This window comes from Triturus cristatus, chromosome 1_2, assembly GCF_964204655.1.
Source record: "Triturus cristatus chromosome 1_2, aTriCri1.1, whole genome shotgun sequence".
NCBI lineage: Eukaryota > Metazoa > Chordata > Amphibia > Caudata > Salamandridae > Triturus > Triturus cristatus.
Window position 1 is genome coordinate 557,792,414 of NC_140580.1, and position 22,611 is coordinate 557,815,024.

Consider the following 22,611-nt stretch of genomic DNA (forward strand, 5'->3'; position numbering starts at 1 on the left):
GATGTTAGAGTTCTACTATATTATGTGGAAAGAAGAAAAGAATTTCGCAAACCAAACCAGGTTTTTTTTTGTGCTTTTTCTCCACCACACACAGGCAATCCCATATTTAAATTGGGCATTGCAAGATGGATCGTGAAATGTATCCAAATAGGTTATGTGAAAGCGAAAAAAACTTTAATACCCCTAGAGCCCATTCCACTTGCAAAATAGGGGCTACTATGGCCTTCTTATGGTATATTCCACTAGCTGACTTATGTACGGCAGCAACATGGTCTACACTGCACACATTCACCAAGCGCTATTTTGTCGATGTGTCAGCGAGGCAACAAGCTAATGTAGGCCAGACAGTACTTGAAACACTTTTTCAAACAACTGCAACAACTACATGTTAGCCACCGCTTTGGGAGTATACTGCTGTATGGTTTATGCAAAGCATGTGATCTACAGCTCACATGCCTCGAAAGGATAATGTTACTTACCCAGTAAGCATCTGTTCTTGGCATGTAGAGCTGTAGATTCACATGCACCCACCAACCTCCCCGGGTACCTATAGTTGTTGCAGTTTCTTAGTTTACATAGATTCTACATCTCTATTCTACACTTACTAACTCCATTCTCACCCTCTGTGGGAAAGCAATCAAACAATGGAGTCGATGCCCATGCACACTATCACCCAAAGGAGGAGCCACCTTACCTTGTGACTGGAAAGACTTCTTAGAAGAAAAATAACTTGCAAACATCTGGAGTTTGTCGGATGAAAAATTAGATCTTGTGGGCAGAGGGTAAATGAGACTCTTGTGTACTTTTTTATGACCATTGTATCAATGAGAACACAAATTTTAAAGAGGATACTGAACTGCCCAAAATGAAGTGCTTTAGACAGTTGACCTTGGTTAGCCCTCACCTTGTTGTGGGTTTTTTCTGCAATTTTGAAGATTTCAAATTTTGTGGATGGAATGGTTTCTATCTAATGTAATTTAAAATTAAATATTTTATTTTAATAATTTTTTTGCAACAACTGTGCTGTTTAGGTAGCCATTTGTCTATAGAAATACTTTTCTCTCAAATTATTTTTAACTATTGTCTTAACTTTAAAAATTAAGTAGTATGGGATCATTTCAAAGGCTCACTAAATCATTACCTCTGGTCAAGAGATCATGGAACTTTAGTGGTTGTATGGCACCTAGGATAAAATTGGTTTCAATATGCCCACAACAGCAGCTCTGTTATTATCTATGCCTGACAATATGAAGCTTCACTGGGAAAGTGCACCTGATTTTGCTTAACTATTTCTGACACTATTTATTGTATTTTTACCCCCTCACACATATTTTTATGTTCTTTCTGATCTTCAGATACAGTTTCTGAATTTTTCCAAGGGCTCTGAATTGACAAACTTTGTGTTCGAGCCTACTTCCCCCTACTGGGTTGAGATTTTTCTTCTCTGCTGAGAAAACATAAGGAAACAAGCATTTGCAATGCAATAGGTCTCCAAAACGTAAATAAAAGGCATTGTCATTATCAATGCCAATAGCTCAAACTTGCCTCAATGCGAGACCTATTGTATTGCAAATGCTTGTTTTTTTCGCCGTGAAGGATGTGCTCCAAAGTCCTGTCTCCATTTTGGGAATTACATTTACGTTGTGATATTAAAGCAAAAATATTCCCAGAAAAAATGACCCTGGTACAGTACATGAGTCCATCTTCTCTAGAATCACATACAATTAACTGACTCACGAACCCAACCCTAATTCAATACGTAGAGTGGTCCAATATGAGTGCTGTCTCCATTATTAAACTAGCAACATACGAATGTGAGAAACTGAACTCTAGCCCAATGGTTTATATATAAAAAATATAAGCTTGTTTTATTTTAGAACCAACCATAGGCATTAAAATATACTTTCCCAGAATGAGATGCTTTATATAAATACTTTTGCAATATGCAATTGACTTTTGTAGAAAGTTACAAGTGGTTGCAATAGGCAACACAATTCTAAACACAATAATGCATTGAGTTCGATGGAAGTTTCAAGTTATTTGCTACAGATTACTTTTGGAATTCCAAGACTGGATCCTAGATTCAGTCCTGGGTCAGTACTTGGAATCAAGTGATAAAAGTCGACTTAATTACTGTGATGATTTTTAAACAATATTTTGCTATTTTAAAAGTAGAAACTTAGAAAATATTTCATGGAAAACAGTCAATGATTCCCTATGGCAGAAAATTCAAGTTGCAGGTATAGTATGTTCTCGTTACTTTTGTAATCCAGTACTGGGTGCCTAGACTCAGTACTGGGACCTTTATCCAAAACAGGTAAGTAATTACGTTTTCAGATATTATACGATTTTTAAAGAATATTTAATGATTGCAGAAATTGACACGTAGAAGAAATTTCACAGAAAAACAGTCAATGATTTCCTATGGAAGAAAATTGGATTACTGGTAAGTACAGTTGTAAGTATTTTGCAGAGTCCATGCTGGGCACCAAGATCCAGCACTGGGAGCTCACCTAAGAGCAGGTGAGTATTTTCGTTTTTGTTACTCTGCTGATTTTTGGCGAATATTTTAAGTTTTGAAAAGTCCACACTTAGAAGAGGTCCCCCAGGGTCAGGTAGGTACAGTTGGTTCACCCTTAGCGGCACAAGGGCGGCCGGGTGCAGAGAGAGTTAGGCCCAATGTTATCCTATGAGAGGTAGGGGGCCTTGGTTGGTGGCTGCTGACTAGCAGGCCACGCGGCTGTGGGAGCTGGGCTCCTGGTCACTTACTCAGGGCAAGTGGGGAAGTAGATAGGTGTAGAGGTTGCACTGCCAGGGCCACTCGGGCGGCAGGGTGCAGGGTGCTTTTGAGCCTTTGGGCGCTGAATTGATTTCAATGGGAAATCTCCGGTTTAGAAAAAGACTGCAAGCTCAGGGATGAAGATTCTTCAGGTGCCACCACCACTTTGAGAGGTAAGTTGGGTAGTTGGAGGATAGGTAAGTACCCTGGGATTGGGCACAGGGGGTCGTGGGGCGCCGGGTACAGGGGTGCCTTTTGGTGTCGGGAAATCTTACCCTCTGTTGATCGCGGTTGGGGGGGGGGGGGGGGCACCTGGTTCTGAGGCTGCAGGCTTCTTCAGGAGTGTCGAGGGAGGTCCTTGGGTGCCGGACTCAGGGTCACAGTCGCTGTGGGTTCGTTCTCGTGGTCTTTGTTCACTCCGGCACAGGCCAGGCTTGGCTGGTTCAGAGTGTGCTGGGTTCGCGGTTCCGGGCTGCTGCCAGGGATTAGAAGTAGGTTTTGAGTAGAACCTCTACTCATGGGAGTCCCAGGGGTTTAGAGTCAAAAGGTAGCCAGGTCTTCCAGGGTTTGTGAGGTTGCTGGCCACAAGAGATGCTGGGTTGGAGCAGGAGCAGGTTCGAGGGTCGACAGGCCGGTAGGGCTTACCGGCCTGGGGCCAAAGCAGTTGGTGTCTTCCTCTTCTTAGCAGCTGCAGGGCAGGTCTTCTTTCCTCTAGCTCTTCGGATTTTGGAATCTGGAATCTGGGGAAAGAAGGTTCAGGGTGCCCCTAAATACTAGATTTAGGGGCGTTACAGGTAGGTGAAGGGCAGGGACCAATGGGTCCCTGTCCTGGGGTGGGTACACCCCCCTATCCTGCCTCTCTCCTGTGGGAGGGGGGCAGTAGCCTAGTCCTGATTGGGCAGGGCTTCCCATCCTTAAGATGGCGAGAGCCCGGAGATGTGCTTCACCTCGCCTCCCCCACCTGAGGGGTGGGGTTGGCAGGCTGGCACATCCCCTGTCCTTATTTGGGGTTTCCGGCCAAGCTTCCCGCCAGAGTGGGGGGTTGCAGTGGCCTGGGGAAGCTCACAGAGGCGGCATGCCTTTGAAGCTTCCCCCTGCCCATCCTGGGGGAGGAGATTTAGCACCTCGCCCAGGATGTGCATTGTTGCAGACCCAGGAGAGCAGGGGCTCTCCTACCCAGGGGTCCAGCAACATGTCTGCTGTGTGGCAGCCTCAGCACAGACATGGAAGTAGGTTTAGGTTTCAGGGGGCCTCTCTAAGATGCCCTCTGTGGTGCCTGGTACATTAAATCCCACACTGGCATCAGTGTGGGTTTAATGTGCTGAGCAGTTTGATACCAAACTTCTCAGTCTTCAGTGCTGCCATTATGGTGCTGTGGAGTTCGTGTTTGACAAGCTCCCAGCACCATGTACTCTTAGATGGCAGCACTGCACTTACAGGACCCAGGAATGGACCTGGTACTGTAGGGGCACAGGGGTCCTGCCTCTGTGCCCACACCACTGGCATAGGGCACTCGGCTAGAGGGGTGGCTGATGTATGCCAGGGTATTGTAGGTTGTGGGCATGGCACACAGCGATGTTTGCCATGTCGACTCTGTTTTGTCTTGTACCCAGACACTCGGCCTGCAAGAGCAGTTTGTGTGTTAGGGTACAGGGCCTCTAAGGGTGGCACAGTGAGTGCTGCAGTCCTGAGAGGCCTTCCCTGGTCACAAGGCCCTGGATACCTAGGGTACCATTTACCAGGGGCTGACATGTGGCCAGGGTTTGCCAATTTGTGTTTTGTGTTTTAGGGAAGGAACATAGGCCCTGGGCACCTGATTGGCAGAAGTCCAGGGCACACTCAAAGTACATTCAGCAAAAAGTGGGGGCATACCATGCAAGAAAGATGGCACTTTCTCACACCTCTGAACGCCTGGAGCGATGAAATTAACTACCTCCATGAGATGCTCTCTGTGGTCACTTCCAAATATCCTTTCTTCAGTGAGAAAAAAAATGCGCACGCTCATTCTCTGTTAATCAGAATATCAACTGAGTGAATGGACTCTTGTGAGGAACCACAGATCACCCCATTGGATTTTAAAATAATCAAAGTAAATGCTTTGTCGAGCAGAAGCCCTCGAAAGGCAGGAAGTATGTCATGGTCCCATTATTCAGTGTCAGAAAGCACAAACAAACTGCAAAATGTGACGTTACCAGCATTACTACATCATATTCCCTACCGTGCCGATAGCTTGGTAGCGCTTTATGCAGGAAGGGTTGTTCAACTAGGTCTATCTAAAAGCGGTGGGTTCTAAACAAACCACATACTCTTTAATGTATAGCGCCTTAAAGTCTCCCAGGCACCTTGCGCTTTATGCAGCTCCCAATAAATACATGAACGCCAGAAACAAATACATACATGGGTACAGCTTGATAAACTCGTACTCTTCGACGTGTGTACTATTCCCATGGTTGTCATGGTGAGGGGTGTCATAGGTGACAAAAATAGCCAACAAAATTATAAGGATGACCTGGAAGGTGATGGCCAGGAAAGAGAACTTAAACCTCATGTTAGTGGCAAAGGGCGGCGCGCAGTTAAATTGAAAGCTAAATCAAACGCGCAAATCTACAAAAAAATGTAGATATGCTTGAGCTCTGAAATGTATGTCTGCCTTGTATAGTTGCAGCGCGCAGTGAAACGGAAAGGTAAATCAAGCTTGTGGTGGGAGCGTGTGCAAGCTAACATCGCTAGAGAGGAGACGCCATACGCGTGCACATCGCCTGTCCAGGCGCGCACATGTCCTTTCCCCCTTTGGCCAAGAAACCAACAACAATAGATCTCGCCAATGCGACAGCGCGCATGCGCTGCGTCACTAGGCGAGACCTAAAAAGGGACTGAATGTCACTGGAAAACCGGTCCCTAAACCAGTGCTGATTCCCCTACTTGCATTAGTAACATTGCTGAATAGAGACATAAAGTTCACAATGGGTCACAAAACTTATGCACAAGTAAGATTTAATTCCAAGAAACTTTGTCAGGATTTCACCTTGGTTGCATAATTGATGTTGATCTCCTGCCATTTACAATGCCATCTTCCTCATTGACTATAAAGAGATTACCCTCTCTTCTATATATTTGCTGGTTATCTAGATAGCATCCATGGAAGTGCTTCTTAAAGGGACCAAAAGGGGGAATGTCTATATCATAAGTCATACAAGAACATATCTTTTCTCCAGAAACCGTGGCTTTAATGAAAAGAATTATATCTCAAAATGGTTGTAGCATACCGGAAAGCAGATGAGGAGGAATAAAAAACACTAAGAAGAGAAGGGACAAAGGGCGCATCGACATCAACAAGACAACCAGCAGAGTTTGCTTTGTCCTTTGTCTACTACAACCTGGTTACTCTGCTCTTAGACATGGGACTGTTCCAGCACTCAAGTGGTCATACACATCTAGGACCTCACACTGAATGCTTTTCTGTTTTTTTAAACGTTGTTGCTATGGAGATTGACAAGATTCTTCCCTTGTATTGTGGGTGTGTCAGCACATTCAAGACTAATACTGTCTTATTGGGCAAGTGGGAAATCCAGAGAAGTGCAAAACGGTGGTGCCTGTTTTCACCACAAACTTTTTTTTTTTTGCTCTGTTTTATAGCTGCTGACTCTGATACTACAAAGGCTTTGCCAAAATTAAGTAACTTTTCTTAATTTGTAAGATGGGGTGATGATTGGCAGTTACGACTCATGTCATCTCCTTATTCAGGAAGCTTTCTGCTATACGTGGTTAACCTGAAGATACATTTCCATACATAGTGGAAACTATAGAGTATTATGGGTCAGTGTTCGTCTTCAAGTTGAACTGGGGTAAATCGCAGCAATACCCTATGCCTCATACGTCAGCGGTAGGACTACGAAAGCTCTAGATCTTAGTGAGAACATAACTATTGCTATATATAGGCATCCTTATCCATGATCTTAGACAGGCTATATGAACAAAATGTAATGTCTGTTAAACTGGCGGTGCCTAGAAAACGGCGGCTCGCATATCAGTCTGTCTTTGGCGTTGCCCTGCTCTGTACATAACAAAATAGTGTAAACTTCTGATAATGCAATATTTATGGGCAGATAGGGTGGTCCAAATGGCAGTATCCAATTTGAAGCTCCTGTGGGATTTTTTAAAAATGTTTTTGGGGGGAGGGGGTTTGAGAATTGAAGGCCCACCCTCAGGCAATAACACTTAGCCAGCCAATTGCAGTATTTGGTGCCAGGGTTTCCTGAGGTTGATGACCTGGTACCAATGCTGATCCGAGATCTAATTTCTGACAGAACTAATGTTGCTGTCATTGCTAATGGAAACGCAAAGAGCTGATCATCCGACACATCTTTAGACATGCTTGATGTGTAGCTGAAGCCTGCACTTGCAACCCATAATATTCTGGGAAGCCACACTAATCCACAAATGTCAATCGCGGCTACTATGTGATAATGAGCAGACCAGCCCCCTGAACTTACCCAAAATGTATGACAGGGTAGGTTTGTGGGATTTAGGAACTGATGTGAAACTTTGGGTTTAGGGATGTGCACTTTCTAACTTACTACTATACTGACTAAATTCATATAAATCTGGCGTGGCTGTCTCTTTTAGAGGTTAATCTACTAAATGGGATTATACACTGCAGCTTTAGTGGCAGACCAGCCTCCAAAGTATACAAAGGTTTGAACCTATCCAGACCCAAATATATAGCTATAGTGAAAAACAAACAGGTGAACACCTTTACAGAACAACGAATGGGACAAGGTATTGTCGACACAAAGGTTAGTAAGCAGAAACTCTAGATTCAGTTTGGTAGAACTACAAAGGAATGCAAAGGTAGATTTCACTCCATAAATTTAACCTGAAGATAGAGTACAAATTTCCATATTGACGCATAACACCATTGATAACACCATGATATGCGTAACAACATTCATCTATATGTGGTGGTCCTGTTGACGACTATTTTCTAACTCCGGGGCTCCGTCACGGAAGCGGACTCCGATTGAAGGCCTGCCCTTTCAGGACCTTCATCCGCCGGTCCCCCGAGGAGGCCGTACCTAGGCAAATTCGAGTTACAGGTACTTCTGACCTGTGACCAAGAAGCAAGTTACAGGTACATTCTGATCTGTGACAAAGAAGCGAGGTGAGTCAGTGTACCACCTTGAACAGGGTTCAGACAATTGCTGCCCTCCACTATTTCGTAGGTCCTGAAAATAGCCCCCCTACCCCTCCTGAGCGTAGACACAGGGCTGAAACATGTCGACCTTTGACCTTCACTAACACAACCTAACGCTACAGAAAGCTAATATTTCTAAAGTAGCGCCTACTTTTTTTTTTAACCTTGCGATCAGTCCTTCGAAATAAAGTATATTGTTGAAGCAGAGTGAAGCAATTTTAACTCACTGTCCCTCACTTTCACTGCATTTCCTCAACCCTATTCCTGGTCACTACTGCTAAAACCAGTGGTCAAAGAACCTCCAGGTGGAGGAATAAGCATTTCAAAACAACAAAACCCAATGAAGATACTTTCACGTTTTTAGTGGCGGAGAACCAAGATATACCGCCCTAGTTCCTGCACGTGACTGAGGGTTTTAATGACGGCTACTACACCTGACCCTGGGATTACAGGTACCAAGTGATCCATTCCCATTTGATTACTAGCCTTGGGCAGGAAGATGAAAGGATCAGAGCTTCTTTGATGACATAGTAATATTTTCTAACACCAACATTGTTGCTGAGCTTGGTGTAGACAGAAAGAAAAGCGAATTGACCAAAAGACTCCGACATCTAGACCCAGTGCTGGTGAAAATGTGCATCTCTGTGTCATGAAAATCTAGCACAAGACCTAGTGTGAACTAACGGAAGAAAGATCTACAAAAGTGGTTTCAGGTGGACATTGACATCACTGAAGCACTGCTAATAACTGAAGGGAATGAGGAAAGGGTAAATGTGTGGTTTCTTTCACAGACTATGCTGTACCTCACAGACAGATTGTCACCAAAGGAGTGCTGCAGGATGAATCACTTGGGAGCTTATATGGTACTTTGATTAGAGAAGTATGAAATTGCAAAACATTAATTTAGAAACTACTAAAGATCATCGTATAATTTCATTGTAATGGTATATTGTCTCCTGATTGTTTGTAATAACATGACACTTACATGTGCATTGTGGACTTACCCTCTGGCTGTGCCTGTGGATCACTGTTTGTACTTGATTAAACTGGGATTTGTTGGGTAATGTTAACTGTAACTGTTAAGAAAGAATAACAAAATATGATTGAAAAAGTCTTCCCATAGCCTTTGCGGACAATGCTAAAAAGCCATCCTGGACGGTACAAATTTAGTCAAATTCATGCCCATTACCAACTGTGCTAGCCCAGATCCATCACAGCCAGATTACAACTGTCTCCTCCCATTCAGACTGATTTCTTCCCTTGCTATGGTCAGGAAGCTCTTGGTTTGACTGTTGAGATGATCAGCTCAGTTTAGCAGATGGAAACGGGAAACGGCCACTACAACGCGGCAGTTTCCACGCACAGCAGTAACCACGCATGCATTACAATGCATGCGTCGTTACCACGATTGCCTTAACCACGCATACCTTTACTACGAGTTATGTAGTAAAGGCATGTGTGCTAAAGGTAATATTAAAGTAGGGGGGGGGGGGGTCTCCTCTTCTCCCCCCCCCCCCCCCCCCCCCCCCCAAAAAAAACCTGATTCCATCGATGTGGAGGCAATCGACGTTGTACCGTCGTTGGAGGAAACGGAAAGACACTTCCGCTTCCTCTTTACGACGTGCGACGCAGATCAGAAGAGCTTCCAGAGGAGAGAACGTAACGAGGTAAGGGGGAATTTAGTTTAAGGAATTAATGAGGGGGACGTGTAGCGAAGGGGTAAATATAAGGGTTTGTGGGTGGGGGAATCGCACAGGGAAACATTTTTAATGTTGAGGTGAAGGGAATTTATTAGAAGAAAAAGGGGCGGGGGTCGCACAGGGGTATTATAAAAAATAAAAAAAAAACATTTACCACGGAAATGCCTTTACCGATATGCGTGGTAAATGCATTTTCGTGGTAAATGATATTCGTGGTAACGGCATTCGCGTTGTAACGCATGCATAGTAAAGGCATGCGTTGCAACGGAATGCGTTGTAATGACATACAACCATGGGAACTATTACATAAACAGCATCCCTCTCCCCCAAACTTCAGATTCATAGTGTACCTCAATGCATTTCACAACTGTTGTAAATTTGGCATATATGGGGTAATAAAGACGTCGGTTTAGCATACTGTTATAGACGAGCCACAAATCACCATCTTTTGGATGGGTTACTTCCATTTTGTGAGACTGAGACCTTGGCAATGAAAGCTCCCTTACAAACTCCTACAGTTACTTCCCTGTTGAATAGAAAATACAGCAACATAAACACCAGGTAATGCATATTATTATGGTAGAAGTCATTTAAACCAGATTCAGTATCCTCTGTGGGTGCTATAATTTACCACTCCAGAGCCTCATCACTAATGTGCTCTAATTGCATAAGCAAATTACTCCTTTTCTGCGCTCAATTCACTGGGTAATGTGTATTGTCATTCGAAGCTTACAGCAGTTAGAAGTTAGTCTTGGGTACAATATTAACCTTTTAGTTTCACTTAACATCAGTATAAAGGCGGCCTTTGACTTCAGTAAATATAAAGGACGTCATTAACCAGCAATGAGTGAGGTTCAACGAAAATAGGTACAGAAGGTGATGGCATCTTCTGAGGCTGAAAACTTACTCAAACTCTGTGCCCCATATTATTATGTGCGCTTGCCTCAGGTCAATTTTGGGATATACAAGAGAGCTTGGGTCTTTTGTCAATAGAAAACTTTTCTCTTATAAAATGATCTGAAAATGGTGGAGTGGTAAAAGGATAAAGATGTGAGAACTTTGGACCCAGCTATCATCCTGGATCAATCATGGGTACCACTTTAATACCAAGGTCCAAACTCAGTTGAGGGACTGCTTACCTTCTTCTCTGAGAGGTTAATATGCAGTTCTTCCAGGAAGAATCCAGGGATCTTTTTTGACAAGCTGGAGATTCCAGGGTATGTTTCACGGAAATCCTAGAACCACTAACTGTAATATCTTTAAGGATGCAACTTCTGAACACTGTAGAGGTCCTCTAGATCAGATCTCCCCATGGCATTCCAACAAGCTCCATCTGTCTTAGTTCTACCCCCAAGATAGGATGCTTCCTTTTGAGCAGAGGACAGCCACAGAAACAGCTGTCGAACAGTCAGTCACAGTACGCTCCCCTATATGAACAGAATACCAGTCTGCCTCAGCACGCTACATGCTCAGGTCATTGATAGGCGATGCGCAGCATAGGAATGATTATAAAGTCTTGGTTACAGTGTAGTAAGAAGCTATTTTGGCAGGAAATAGATGCATATTACCCTATCCCAGGAAACCGATTTTGGTGTAGTGACGAAGGACGAAGGAAATGCAGGTTTTCTTATCCACAGTAACATTAAAACAACCTGCAGGGGAACCACCAATCTGTTCAGTACCACACTGTAGCCTATAGTAACACCATTCAACTTGCTCCCAGTCGTCTGGTTCATGTGCACCAAAACATTTGCATGCCCCACACACATGTAACACATCCACACTTGCCAAAATTCACAGCTACACTCAAACTCTTCTACTTAAGATATCATACCTGTCATTTACTTCCTAAAATGACACAATGTCTTTGTACAAGTCGTTCAAATCTAAAAGGCCACATATTTGAATACTTTGAAATAGATACCAAAACACTGACCAGCAGTGTGTAGTATATGTTGATGCTCACCCGCCACCCAAACCAGTAGACACTAAGCTGTACTTGGCAAACTTGAGAACAATAACCTTGAGCCACCTCCATTGGATTTGCAGGTTGTCTTGTCCAATGAAGGAAAAACAAGGTGGGCCAAAGATCCCTAATGCCTGGGTATTCGTTTTTTCCGAGCCATGCTAGGTCATCTATCCCTTAAATTTATTTTGTCTCCCGCATTCCATGACCCCATCCACATGCCATTCTCTGAAAAAATGTTTTCTCTGCCAAAGGTTTCCTTTTTGCACAATCAATTTAGGCTTCAGAGTTGCTTCTTCAGATCCAATTTTACACATTGCATACTTTACAACACTATTAACACACAGATATCATGAATATACACAATCTAAAACCCTCTTTTTAACTCGGCTAGAAAGCAAAACCTTTCTTTTGTTAATCTTCATTTTGATGCCACAGTCCACTATTGGCTTTCCAAAACCTCATCCTTGGTGGGTGTAGGGTGCTCTCAAAAGTAATGAACATTATTCCTTTGATCATATTTAGTCAGTGGGTAGCACTAGTTCATCAGTTTATCAGCTACTGCTATAGAGTAAGCTATTTTTAGTGACCCAGTGCTTCTCTGTCATGGACTGCAGCTTGTGTTTAGTCTCCAATTGACAAATCTGTGACTATTGGGATCTCCTCACTACTGGCAGTGGGCAGTGCTTGCTTCCCTCTATTGGCACACCCTCCAACAATCCATAGGTGCATGAATGGTGCTGGAATAGTTTGAGCTTGCTGCCACTACAAGCTGTACAGCTCTTGTTTGTGTGAGCCGGCATACCGCATGGCATGCTTTTGTCATACTACTATGCTAAAAAAGCTCAATCAAAAGTTTTTTTTAAAAAGCTGTACGGCTCTTGTCTGTGCAAACTTCTCCTGAAGAACACAATGCCTGTGCTATCTCTTACCAGTTATTTGCTGCTGGGCTCGTTTTGTTGCTATTGCTAGGTCAGCCTTTTGCCCCTTATCCACTTCCTTGGCCTTCTGTTAGCCTCTCTCGCTCTCTGGCCTTGCCTTGGCACCTCTTTCCTTGAAGCACTCTTTCCTTCACTCATGTTCTGTACCTTCCCCTCTCTCGCTCATCATCTTCTCACTTTCTCTTTAATTCTCGCTATTTCTCTCCAACATGCTGTATCCACAGAACATAGGCTTGTCTGGACATTGTTTCCTTGGATGCGGGGAAAGGAAAGTAGGGCGCTAGTTCAGCTTATCTGCCCCTGCCCACCATCAGTTCATTTTTGATTGTCACAGGCCTTCCTGGTGTATAGGAAGAGAGCATAGACCACCTTAAGCCTTGCGCACAGCAGGGGCCTCTCTTCTAATGTACTGTAATGGAATTTCCTAATCAATGTCCCCATTTCCCAACTTTGAGAGTCAGTGGTTACAATCGCCGATAATGAGGTGGATTCTTACGTGCCATAATGTACATGGTGCTGCATCATGTTGCTTAACACCTCTGGAAAGAGTTATGTTTCAGCAAAGCTTTGTTTCAACTGTGACCGTGACTTTTGTTTCAATTGTCACTGTGGCTTTTGTTCCAACTGTCAAAAGCACTTTTGTTTCATATGTTGTCTATCATAAAGATGAATTTGTTTCAGTAGAGATGTATTTTATTAATGATTCATGTTCATTAATTGAAGGTTCACCTCTGCCTGGTTTCAGAACTGTGGTGTGGAATTAATGAAATTAAAATCCCATCTGTATACATGCAATCCTTTTAAATGAGGTGTCCCTCCGGTCAACCAATGAATCTCTCTGCTTTATATATGTTGCCTTTAGTAATGCAGCATACAGTTATGTTAATTTGCTTATTTTAAGTAATTTCACCAGTAACATCCTTGTATTTTCTTTTTTTGTTCAAGATTGAGGAATGGAGATCCAGGGCAACTCAATTTGAAGCCATGTGTGGAGTGGTGATGACCATGTTTACTCGACTTTCAAATTGTCCAAACAGGACAATCCTTTATGATCTATATTCCTATGTCTGGGATATCAAGAGTATTATTTCAATGGTGAAGTCGTTTGTTCAGTGGTTAGGTATGTGCTCTATGGATCGTTAAAAACTTTCAAATTGATGCCTTTGTTTCTTTTTCTTTACACCATTCTTTTATTTTATTAGCCCTAGGAGAATAAAAGCTATTTACAAAGAGAACATGGGGTTCAGTAGTAATTTTTAAGTTTCCATTCCTTTATTTTTTACATAAATCGTGATACTATCCCTGGGCTTAAATGTAATTTGCCAGAGGATATCTTCTATTTTAGTTATTGCATGTGCTTTGGAGGTAAGTGAGTAACAATCTGGGTCTGTTTTCTCCACTTGCCATAGTCTGATCTGTTAAATCATGAAGTATATTTTCCTGAAATCTAAATGGAAAGTCCGTAAATATAGTTTTCTACCCTATGCAATTTTCAAGGCATATGGGGTATACATTTTGTGACTAAAGCTTTTCATTGTTTCCTAGGGCTAATGAAGGCAAAATAAATTTCACCATCTTTAAAACATTTTCAAAACATTTTAAAAATTGTGACTGAATGTGTAATAGGCTGTTCTAAACCCCTACATCATTACTTTTAAACCAATTGTAACAAAGTACTACTACGCCAGTTCTCTGCTGCTTGCTAGGTTATAACAGAATGTGTAGTTTTCTTAAATAGTTATGAAAATATGGTCCAAGCAAAAGGCCTTTCTCTGAGCTTGTTGTGCCTGCAATATTTGCAAAGGGGTTTTCTGATGCAAATAGTGTTTTTCCCTAAATGGAAAAAGAGGGGTGGGGAAGAAAACCTACAGTTAGCCAAGAAGGTAATCCATGGCATTCTCTGAACTTCATTAATTAATTTTCTTATTCGTGGAATGACCACATTCTATGTGCGGTGCTTCTCAAAATCAGAAGTGGAAAATCACCGTGGTGTACGATCTAGGTAACAACAGTGACTCGATTTCACTTCCAAGTTGCAACTGAGCTTTAAAGCTCATAATGTGGATTGAAAGTACATAGCAGGCAGCGAGTCTGGCGGGGTAAACAAATGAGCTTTTTGTATTGTAGTAGTAACCCCTTAAACAGTGGCTAACCAGTGCACAGACTCTTGGTGTTAATATTTTACATGGCACTGCGTACATTTTACTTAATCCTACTTCATTATCACACAAATCGCTTTCACAATGTGCTAGGAAGACCTTGGTAGTCAAAGGAGTGGACTTTATTTCCTTTAATATTGGAAGTTATGGCATAACTTTGTCAGATGTGAATGCGAAGTCCAAGCTTAATTTCAATTTTCATGATACCATACTTAAATGATTTTCACAAGGACCTAAAGCTGCAGTGCAGGTCACTTAAAGGTGGCTATGTGTTTGTTCCAGTTTCTGACACTTCACTTACCATTTTCGGAATAAGTAATAGTAATTTCCTTGCATCATGTTTACGTATCAGTTTATATTGTATCACATTATCTTACACATCTGAAAATGTAACTCTAAATTTTGGCATTAGGTATGGTGTTGGGTATTGTGCAAATGGCCCACCCACTGTTGGCACTCATGTTTTTGTCTGTTCAGTCCATTTAACATTCAGTCACAATGCTCGAACATTGTACGAATACAGTTGCTTACTAATGACTTCTATTGTGTCTTCCTCATTGTGTACAGATGGGAGAATCCTCAGTACAAGATTCTTCTGCTAATGGATGGACTGCGTCAGATGTACACAGCGTGCTGCCGTGATTAATAATAGAAATGAAAGGTTTTGTTTGTTAGGTAGTTGAGATAGATGAAGTGAAGTCACATTTGCGCAGCGTCAAAAGCAATACAGGGCTTTAACCATTTTCATTTTCAGAGCACTTCATCGATGCCGCGATTTACAGCAGTTGCTGGAACCTAGTTATGGCATGATCTCATAAGTAGATATTTTCAAGCTCTTCCAAGTTTCTGGGTCCGTTCAAACATTTAACCCGTGATCCACTAATGGGTAAACGTTAAAATGTAAATTTTCAAGTTACTGTTCTATTGTGAACGATCTTTTGTAAGCAACAGTTTTCATTAACAATTTCACATTCAAAAACTTTGAATACTTTGAGATTGTGTCTAACTATGATGACAGCATTTACTATCCATGCAATCTGAACACTTTTAAGAGATGCGATGCGCGCGTCACTATGCGCTCTCTAGCCTATCAGAAAAGTAAGTGGGCAAGCTCTATTGTTAGGATACAAGTGCTTGCCCTTTAACAGGGAGCGTCAGTATTGTTTAAAGAGAAAATGATTCTGTTTGACAATTGTGTGGTTGTATTTAGCAGCCTTAAAATGCTATTGGTATACCTGATATCATATTAAAGGAGACGGACCTCAAATAAAGGGAGTCGGTAATTAAATTACCTAGTGTGTGGCTACTGTTTCCCGACGCATCATATGACTATTCTGATATCTTAAATAGTGTAACTGACGTATTTGAGGTTTTAGTATTAGTAACGCACAATACTGTACATATCATTCAATTAAAGAAAAAGCATTCTAGAATATTCACTTATTTGCTTTCAGCATATGGAGCATTTGACTCATTTGGTTAGAAATCTCCCTTTATATGGTTGCCAAACCCCTTATTCCTCGTTTCTAATCCTAGTACTGATCGTTTAACATTATCATTCTTCCAGGGTAGATAAACTCATGTTAGTGAGCAATAATCCTTTTAAAGTACTGTTCAAAGCACTTGAATAAAAGGACTCTATTTACTTTCATCAAACGATAAAGATTCATGCCCAACTTAGTTTTCTGATAGGATAAAATGTGACTTCAGAAAGGAAGGATTCTCTCGGGGATTGTTATATAATGCCGAAGTTAAAATAGAAGGTGGAATTGGAATTGTTACTTGACGTACACATTTCCAACTCCTCTGCATGGTATTTTACTAAAGCAGTTCGTGCTCTATATTTGTTACCCAACGATGCTGTAGCCCAATGCAAACTATGTGGTAGGAAATATCTGCATTTAAACACAATTTAAAAAATCTAACACGTTGGTTTTTATATTCTTTAGCATGTTCAGGAAATAAGTTCAGGGCCCACGTTTATAAGAGCCCTGAACAATTGGATTATAGTTTAGAGCTTACGATGTATAAGTATGTTAGACATTTCAGACCTTTAAGAAAATCCCCCTTTTCGTAACATTCTCCGCTTGGATCTGATCTCAACAGGGTGTCGTAGTCAATCTTCAGCACAGTTCTTAAGCGGAGACCAAGAACCCTGGGCATTTAGAGGTGGTCTAGCAGGAGAGTTCCAGGTATCAATATAAATTCACAACTGAATGGCATTTTATTTTGTTACGTAAAAACATTCATTTGTTACTAAGTAAGGGTTTGAAAGGCTTGGTCTGCTGAAGGTATTCTGGTTCAAAAATATCTAAATTGTGCAAATTGACTTGTGGAAAATTAACCTTTATCAGAATGAGGAGAAGATGCTCTTCCTAAGCGCTAGTAAATAATTTCAGCGTTAGTTGCATATTTCATTCATTTTGTGTTGCAGGCGCCTAGCATCTTGACTTGCGTTAGTAACTGCGCGCATGCTTGGCAGACGAAATTCTATGAACATTAAAAAAGGGGCTTTAAGTTAAAAGGGTAAACAATAAATGATATTTTTTAATGGCACTTTCTAGTCAATATCAACTTGATAAAGTTCCTCTGCAGTCAATTTGAAGCTGTTCATGGATTTTCAGTTGCTGTACTTCTACTTTTTTCACAGGTGCGAGCTGCGGGTTGTGTGCGTTAATGCAAATTATTGTTGGAATGACATATCTCCTCTTACTAGTTAACCCTCTTCAGACCAAACCTCTCCTCCTGACTATGCGTTTTTATCTTGTAGAGTTGTTGTGTAAAGTTAAATTATATGTTGCAATATTAGATGAAACATTTCATATTTGATAGGGACAATCTTTAAGTCCATGGATATGCATATTAAAATAGATTAATTGAAATATAAAGCAGTATGATATTTGCATTTCCAAAGAATACCTAATATTCTTCCAGTGTACCAACAGTAACTAATGATTATTTTAAAAAGTTTACATACAATTCCTATTTGTATGCTGAATTTGCTTTTCTATTTTTCACAGCGTTTGCTGCCAATTGAGGGAGCAAATGACCTGTTTTTTCAGCCGCCTCCCTTGACACCAACATCCAAGGTTTACACAATAAGACCCTACTATCCTAAAGATGAGGTAGGCTGCTCATCCACTCATATTTTGGTTTTCGGTACAAACAATTGATACAAGTCTTTGGAAGCTTATTGTGATGCATCTGTTAGACATTGCTTACATTTCTTTCAGTAAAATATAGAAATTAATCCAGGAATGTAAAATCATTTGAATTTGTACCTGTCACAGATGTGACATGTAATATAATGTATTTAAAGTTTAATCAGAGTGCATGCAAAAGGTTGCAGTTCGCAAGATAATGAGTGGTTATAAATGGGATCTTTGGACTTTTGAGTCTGATAAATATGTATGTTCCTTCTCATTTCTAGGGTGCTTAATCTTTTTCTGTGTACATCGACGATTTATCCTGTTTTTATTTAGATCCCACTTGACAGCTGTCTCCAGACCTTATGTGAGCAACAAAATAAGAGCTTTAAGAAGCACTTGTGAGAGAGGGGCTTGGGCTGTGCCCACATATTGTCTACCTTGAGTGCAGTATGATTGGACAGTAGTTGTTTAGTTGCATGAAGGAAAGGTGACTTGTTGCACTCCTATAAGCTTAGGAAAGGTTTTCACTCAATTGCTGTGGCTTCAGTGTTTCTGCCTATGACATGGCGGCATGCAGGACATTGAGTGGATTTTTTTCAAACATGACAGTCGGTTGGGATGGGCTTCCTCTGGTGCTTCTGCTGCAGTGAGGGTCTCCTCCCGTCACCAGATAACCCATCCAAGGACGGGTTGCTCCACACTCCCAAGAGGCAGAGAGCAGGAGAACCGCCAATCGAGTGCATGTTGCCGCTGAGCAGAGGAATGCATCGGGCTGTGACCATCAGCGGGAGTGGGGAGGTCTGAGGCTCATTGTTAATTTTGCCACATGCCCCTTTAACAAGTAAAGGAAGCAAGCAACCGCTTCTAAAATTCTGCTGAAACTCGTGAACCACCCGAGGCTTCCGGAAAAGTTTGCAGGGCCATCTTATTTGAGTGCAAGCAGGCATAGTGCAAGTTAAAAAAGGGTTGGGGAAAACTGACTCCTACGTGCACTCATTGCTTTTGCTTAACACAAGCATGTGCTTGGGCAGCTTGGTCTTCTCGTGTTGCTCCCACATAGACCACTTTCTCTTGCTATGCACCTTGCTGCCAGCCCGGGCCTTTCTCTGCTTGGAATCTATCACCTTGTTTCTGCCACCGCTAACGTCGGCATCTCTCCTTCTGCCATGGGATTATAATGTTCGAGGCATGTGGGCTGCTGAATTCATATCTGTGCATAGATCGCCGCCTAGTGTTGGGTCCGGATGTTTGCACGTTGTTGTCCTGGAAGAGTCTTCGAAGTATCCTGGGATAGGTGACTCCTCCCCTGGACTACAGTGCGCATGGGCATCCCCTCCATCCTCAGATTGTTTTTTTCCGCCATTGGGTTCGGATGTGCTTATCTTGACTCAAGTTAGGAAATACTTTTTCTAGGCCAAAAGGCCTATAGTTCGCGTCGGTACTGTTCCCGATCGGTATCGATAGTATCTTGTTAGTTTACTAACTTCCAGAACCAACTTTTTTCGCATCTGACCCGACCATCGACCCGTCATCGACGATGGAATCGAGGACACCTTTCAAGCGGTGTCCTGTATGTAATGCGAAATATCCCCACATCGACGTCCATCCGGTGTGCAACAAATGCCTTTCACCGGATCACAACGAATCTACATGTATGGCCTGTGCCCGATTTCGATCCAAGAAGACTCTCCGGAATCGTCGAGCAGCGAGACTCGAAGCGCAGCAGGCGGCACCGGCCCCGGACGACATCTTCAGCGCCGAGACCGAAGATGTGGAGCACCTACCCTCCAGTCCCGCTTCCGAACATGACTCTGGATCGGACGACGTTGAGGAAAGCCTCTTTCGCAGAGATGCAGACGACACCGAGGTAGGAGACTACAATGAGGCCTTAGGGGCCGAAGAGAGTAGCTCCGGTGACGAGCAAGGCCTACCCGTACAGACTGAGGATATCCCAGTGCGCCAGTCTATGGCTTCGGTCGAGGGATCGCCTTCGGGCCTTACCCAAGACCTATCCCGCAGTTCTTCGGCCCCGCCCTCTGGCCCGGCTTCGGACATTCAGCGGCAGCCATTAATACCCAAAACGCCTGGTTTCCCTTCTTCGAAACCGAAACCAAAAGCTGTATCGGTTCAACTGAAACCGAAACCAAAAGTGACGCTGGTCGGATCGAGGCCTACCACCCCTTCGACGCCAGCAAAACCCGTCGGCACCGAGCGCACCAAACGAGACTTCGGTGCCGAGCTTGCAGCGGCCGACGTCGGAGTCGACAAACGCAAAAAGACCTTCGGTGCCATCAAACCTACTCGGCTCCCGGCACCGACACAATCTGCTCCAACCCCAAAGGGCAAACTGCCTGCTGCGTCTCACATCGCTTCGACAGCACCACCAAAGGCGCCCTCATCGAAGACGTCGACGGCCATTACCGCCCCTCGACTCGACGACTCATCGGCGCCGAATAAATCCACGCCCGCCTCTACAGAACCGGTCGGCGCAAAGGAATCGATGGCGCTCCAGGTGCGACCCGTTGCTGCGCAACGCACCAAGAACAAGACAGTCCTCCAGGACACGTCGGGCTCCGAGCCCATAAAAGCTCCAACAGCCTCTTCGGCACCGGCCAACATTACTTTTGGCCTGCCGCCATCCACGGCCCTGAAACTGTTCCAAATCAGGACACGGGTCACCCACACCACAATCACGCCTGCCGAACGCTCTCCTGCGGAGACGTCTCCATTACATCTCATCGACGCCGACACCGGCAGGATGATACTACACAAAAGGAGAATCACTTCTGAGCCAGCTCTGGACTCCTTCCGGATCCCGCTTAAGAGGAAGCTGCCAGTGGCTTCAGAACCAGTTCTTTACGAACCTCTCCATTCCCCCTACCAGGATCCACAGTCCTTCTCTCCCACACACTCCGACACAGATGTTTTGGAGGACTACATAGGTGACCACGTCCCCTACCCCGGAGAGATGGACCCTGTAGGCCAACAGGACCCTGATCAAGCTTGGGATGACCCTGGAGACTCAGGTGCACCTATGGATGCACAGGACCCACAACTCTATGGAGCAAAGACTTCTCCCACAGAGGACACTGCCGCGTTCAACGCTCTAATTGAACGTGCTGCGGCCAATCATGGGGTGCAACTTCACTCTGACACCGTCGAGGACGACTTTCTCATGGATACTTTCGCATCCTCAGAAAGGAATATAAAGACTCTGCCCATGTTGAAAGGTGTCCTCAAACCAGCAAAGGACATCTTCACGGAACCCACCAGGGCAAGAGTAATAAACCCCAGGATCGACAAGAAATACAGATCGGCGCCTGGGGACCCGACTTACATTAGAGGACAGTTACCTCTAGATTCCATTGTGGTTGCGAATGCTCGCAAGAGGGCACACTCGCAAACAACCGGTGATGCTCCTCCCCCGGACAAAGAGTCCAAGGTGCTAGAGACCTCCGGCAAACGGGTTGCCGCCCAGGCAGCTAACATATGGCGCATTGCCAATACTCAGGCGCTCCTCGCTCGCTACGATCGAGCGCACTACGACACATTAGAACAACTACTGCAACATCTCCCTGACCAATTCAAAGAAGGTGCAGACATCCTCATCAGGGAGGGACAACTGCTCACAAATGCGTCCATTAAGTGTGCACTGGATGCCGCAGATACAGCTGCCAGAGCCATAAACACTAGCGTCATGTTGCGACGACACGCCTGGTTGCGAATCTCCGGATTCAAACCTGAGGTACAAAATAACATCCTCAACCAACCTGTCAACCCCGACTACTTATTCGGGCCGGAGGTTGACGCCACCCTAGAGAAAATTAAAAAGGACACAGACACTGCAAAGTCCATGGGGGCCCTACAAACGCAGTCCTTTCGGAGCGGCTCCTTTCGTCGCCCCGGAAATAGAGGAGCAGGTAGAGGACAGGGGTCACAGCAAACATACAACAAGGGAAACACACAAAGCACCTACGATAAAAACACCCGGGGTGGATATCGTGGCTCCAGCACAAAGGGCAGAGGACGCGGCTACGGCAACAGCAGGTCCTCCCCCAAGAACAAGCAGTGACGCCTTCTCCCTTCCTCCCGACCACCTAACACCTGTCGGGGGAAGGCTACAAAGGTTCCTGTCCACGTGGAACTCCATCACCACGGACAGGTGGGTCAAAGATATTGTCAAACACGGTTACTGCCTAGAATTAACCTCCACTCCACCCACAATACCTCCAAAAAACCGTCCTATGTCCTCAGAGCACTTAACGCTCTTACAGCAGGAGGTGCACAGTATGCTACTAAAAGGCGCAATAGAGGTCGTACCCGTCCACGAGCAAGGTACGGGGGTGTACTCCCTGTACTTTTTAATACCGAAAAAGGACGGGTCACTCAGACCTATATTAGACCTGAGACCCCTGAACCAGTACATTCTTTCCGAGCATTTTCACATGCTCACTTTACAGCAAGTCCTCCCGCTGCTCAAGCAGGGAGACTTCCTGGCCACACTGGACCTCAAGGATGCGTATTTCCACATACCCATTCACCCCTCACACAAGAAATACCTCAGGTTCACTGTTCAGGGGCAGCACTACCAATTCAAAGTCCTTCCCTTCGGCGTGACAACAGCACCCAGGGTGTTCACAAAGTGCCTAGCTACTGTGGCGGCGCATCTACGGAGGCAGCACATACACGTCTACCCTTACCTGGACGACTGGCTCGTTCAAGC

At 43.8% G+C, this 22,611-nt stretch overlaps 1 protein-coding gene across 2 annotated transcripts in view; it reads left to right on the plus strand.

Annotated features, from left to right (window-relative positions):
• Nucleotides 1-22,611, plus strand: part of OGA (O-GlcNAcase) — a 476,162-nt gene that overhangs the window by 227,181 nt on the left and 226,370 nt on the right. For both annotated transcript variants that reach the window (XM_085606452.1, XM_085606453.1), the window contains 3 exons: nt 13,526-13,700; nt 16,846-16,931; nt 17,760-17,864. In XM_085606452.1, the coding sequence (XP_085462578.1) occupies nt 13,526-13,700; nt 16,846-16,931; nt 17,760-17,864 (366 nt within the window). The remainder of the gene's footprint in view (nt 1-13,525; nt 13,701-16,845; nt 16,932-17,759; nt 17,865-22,611) is intronic.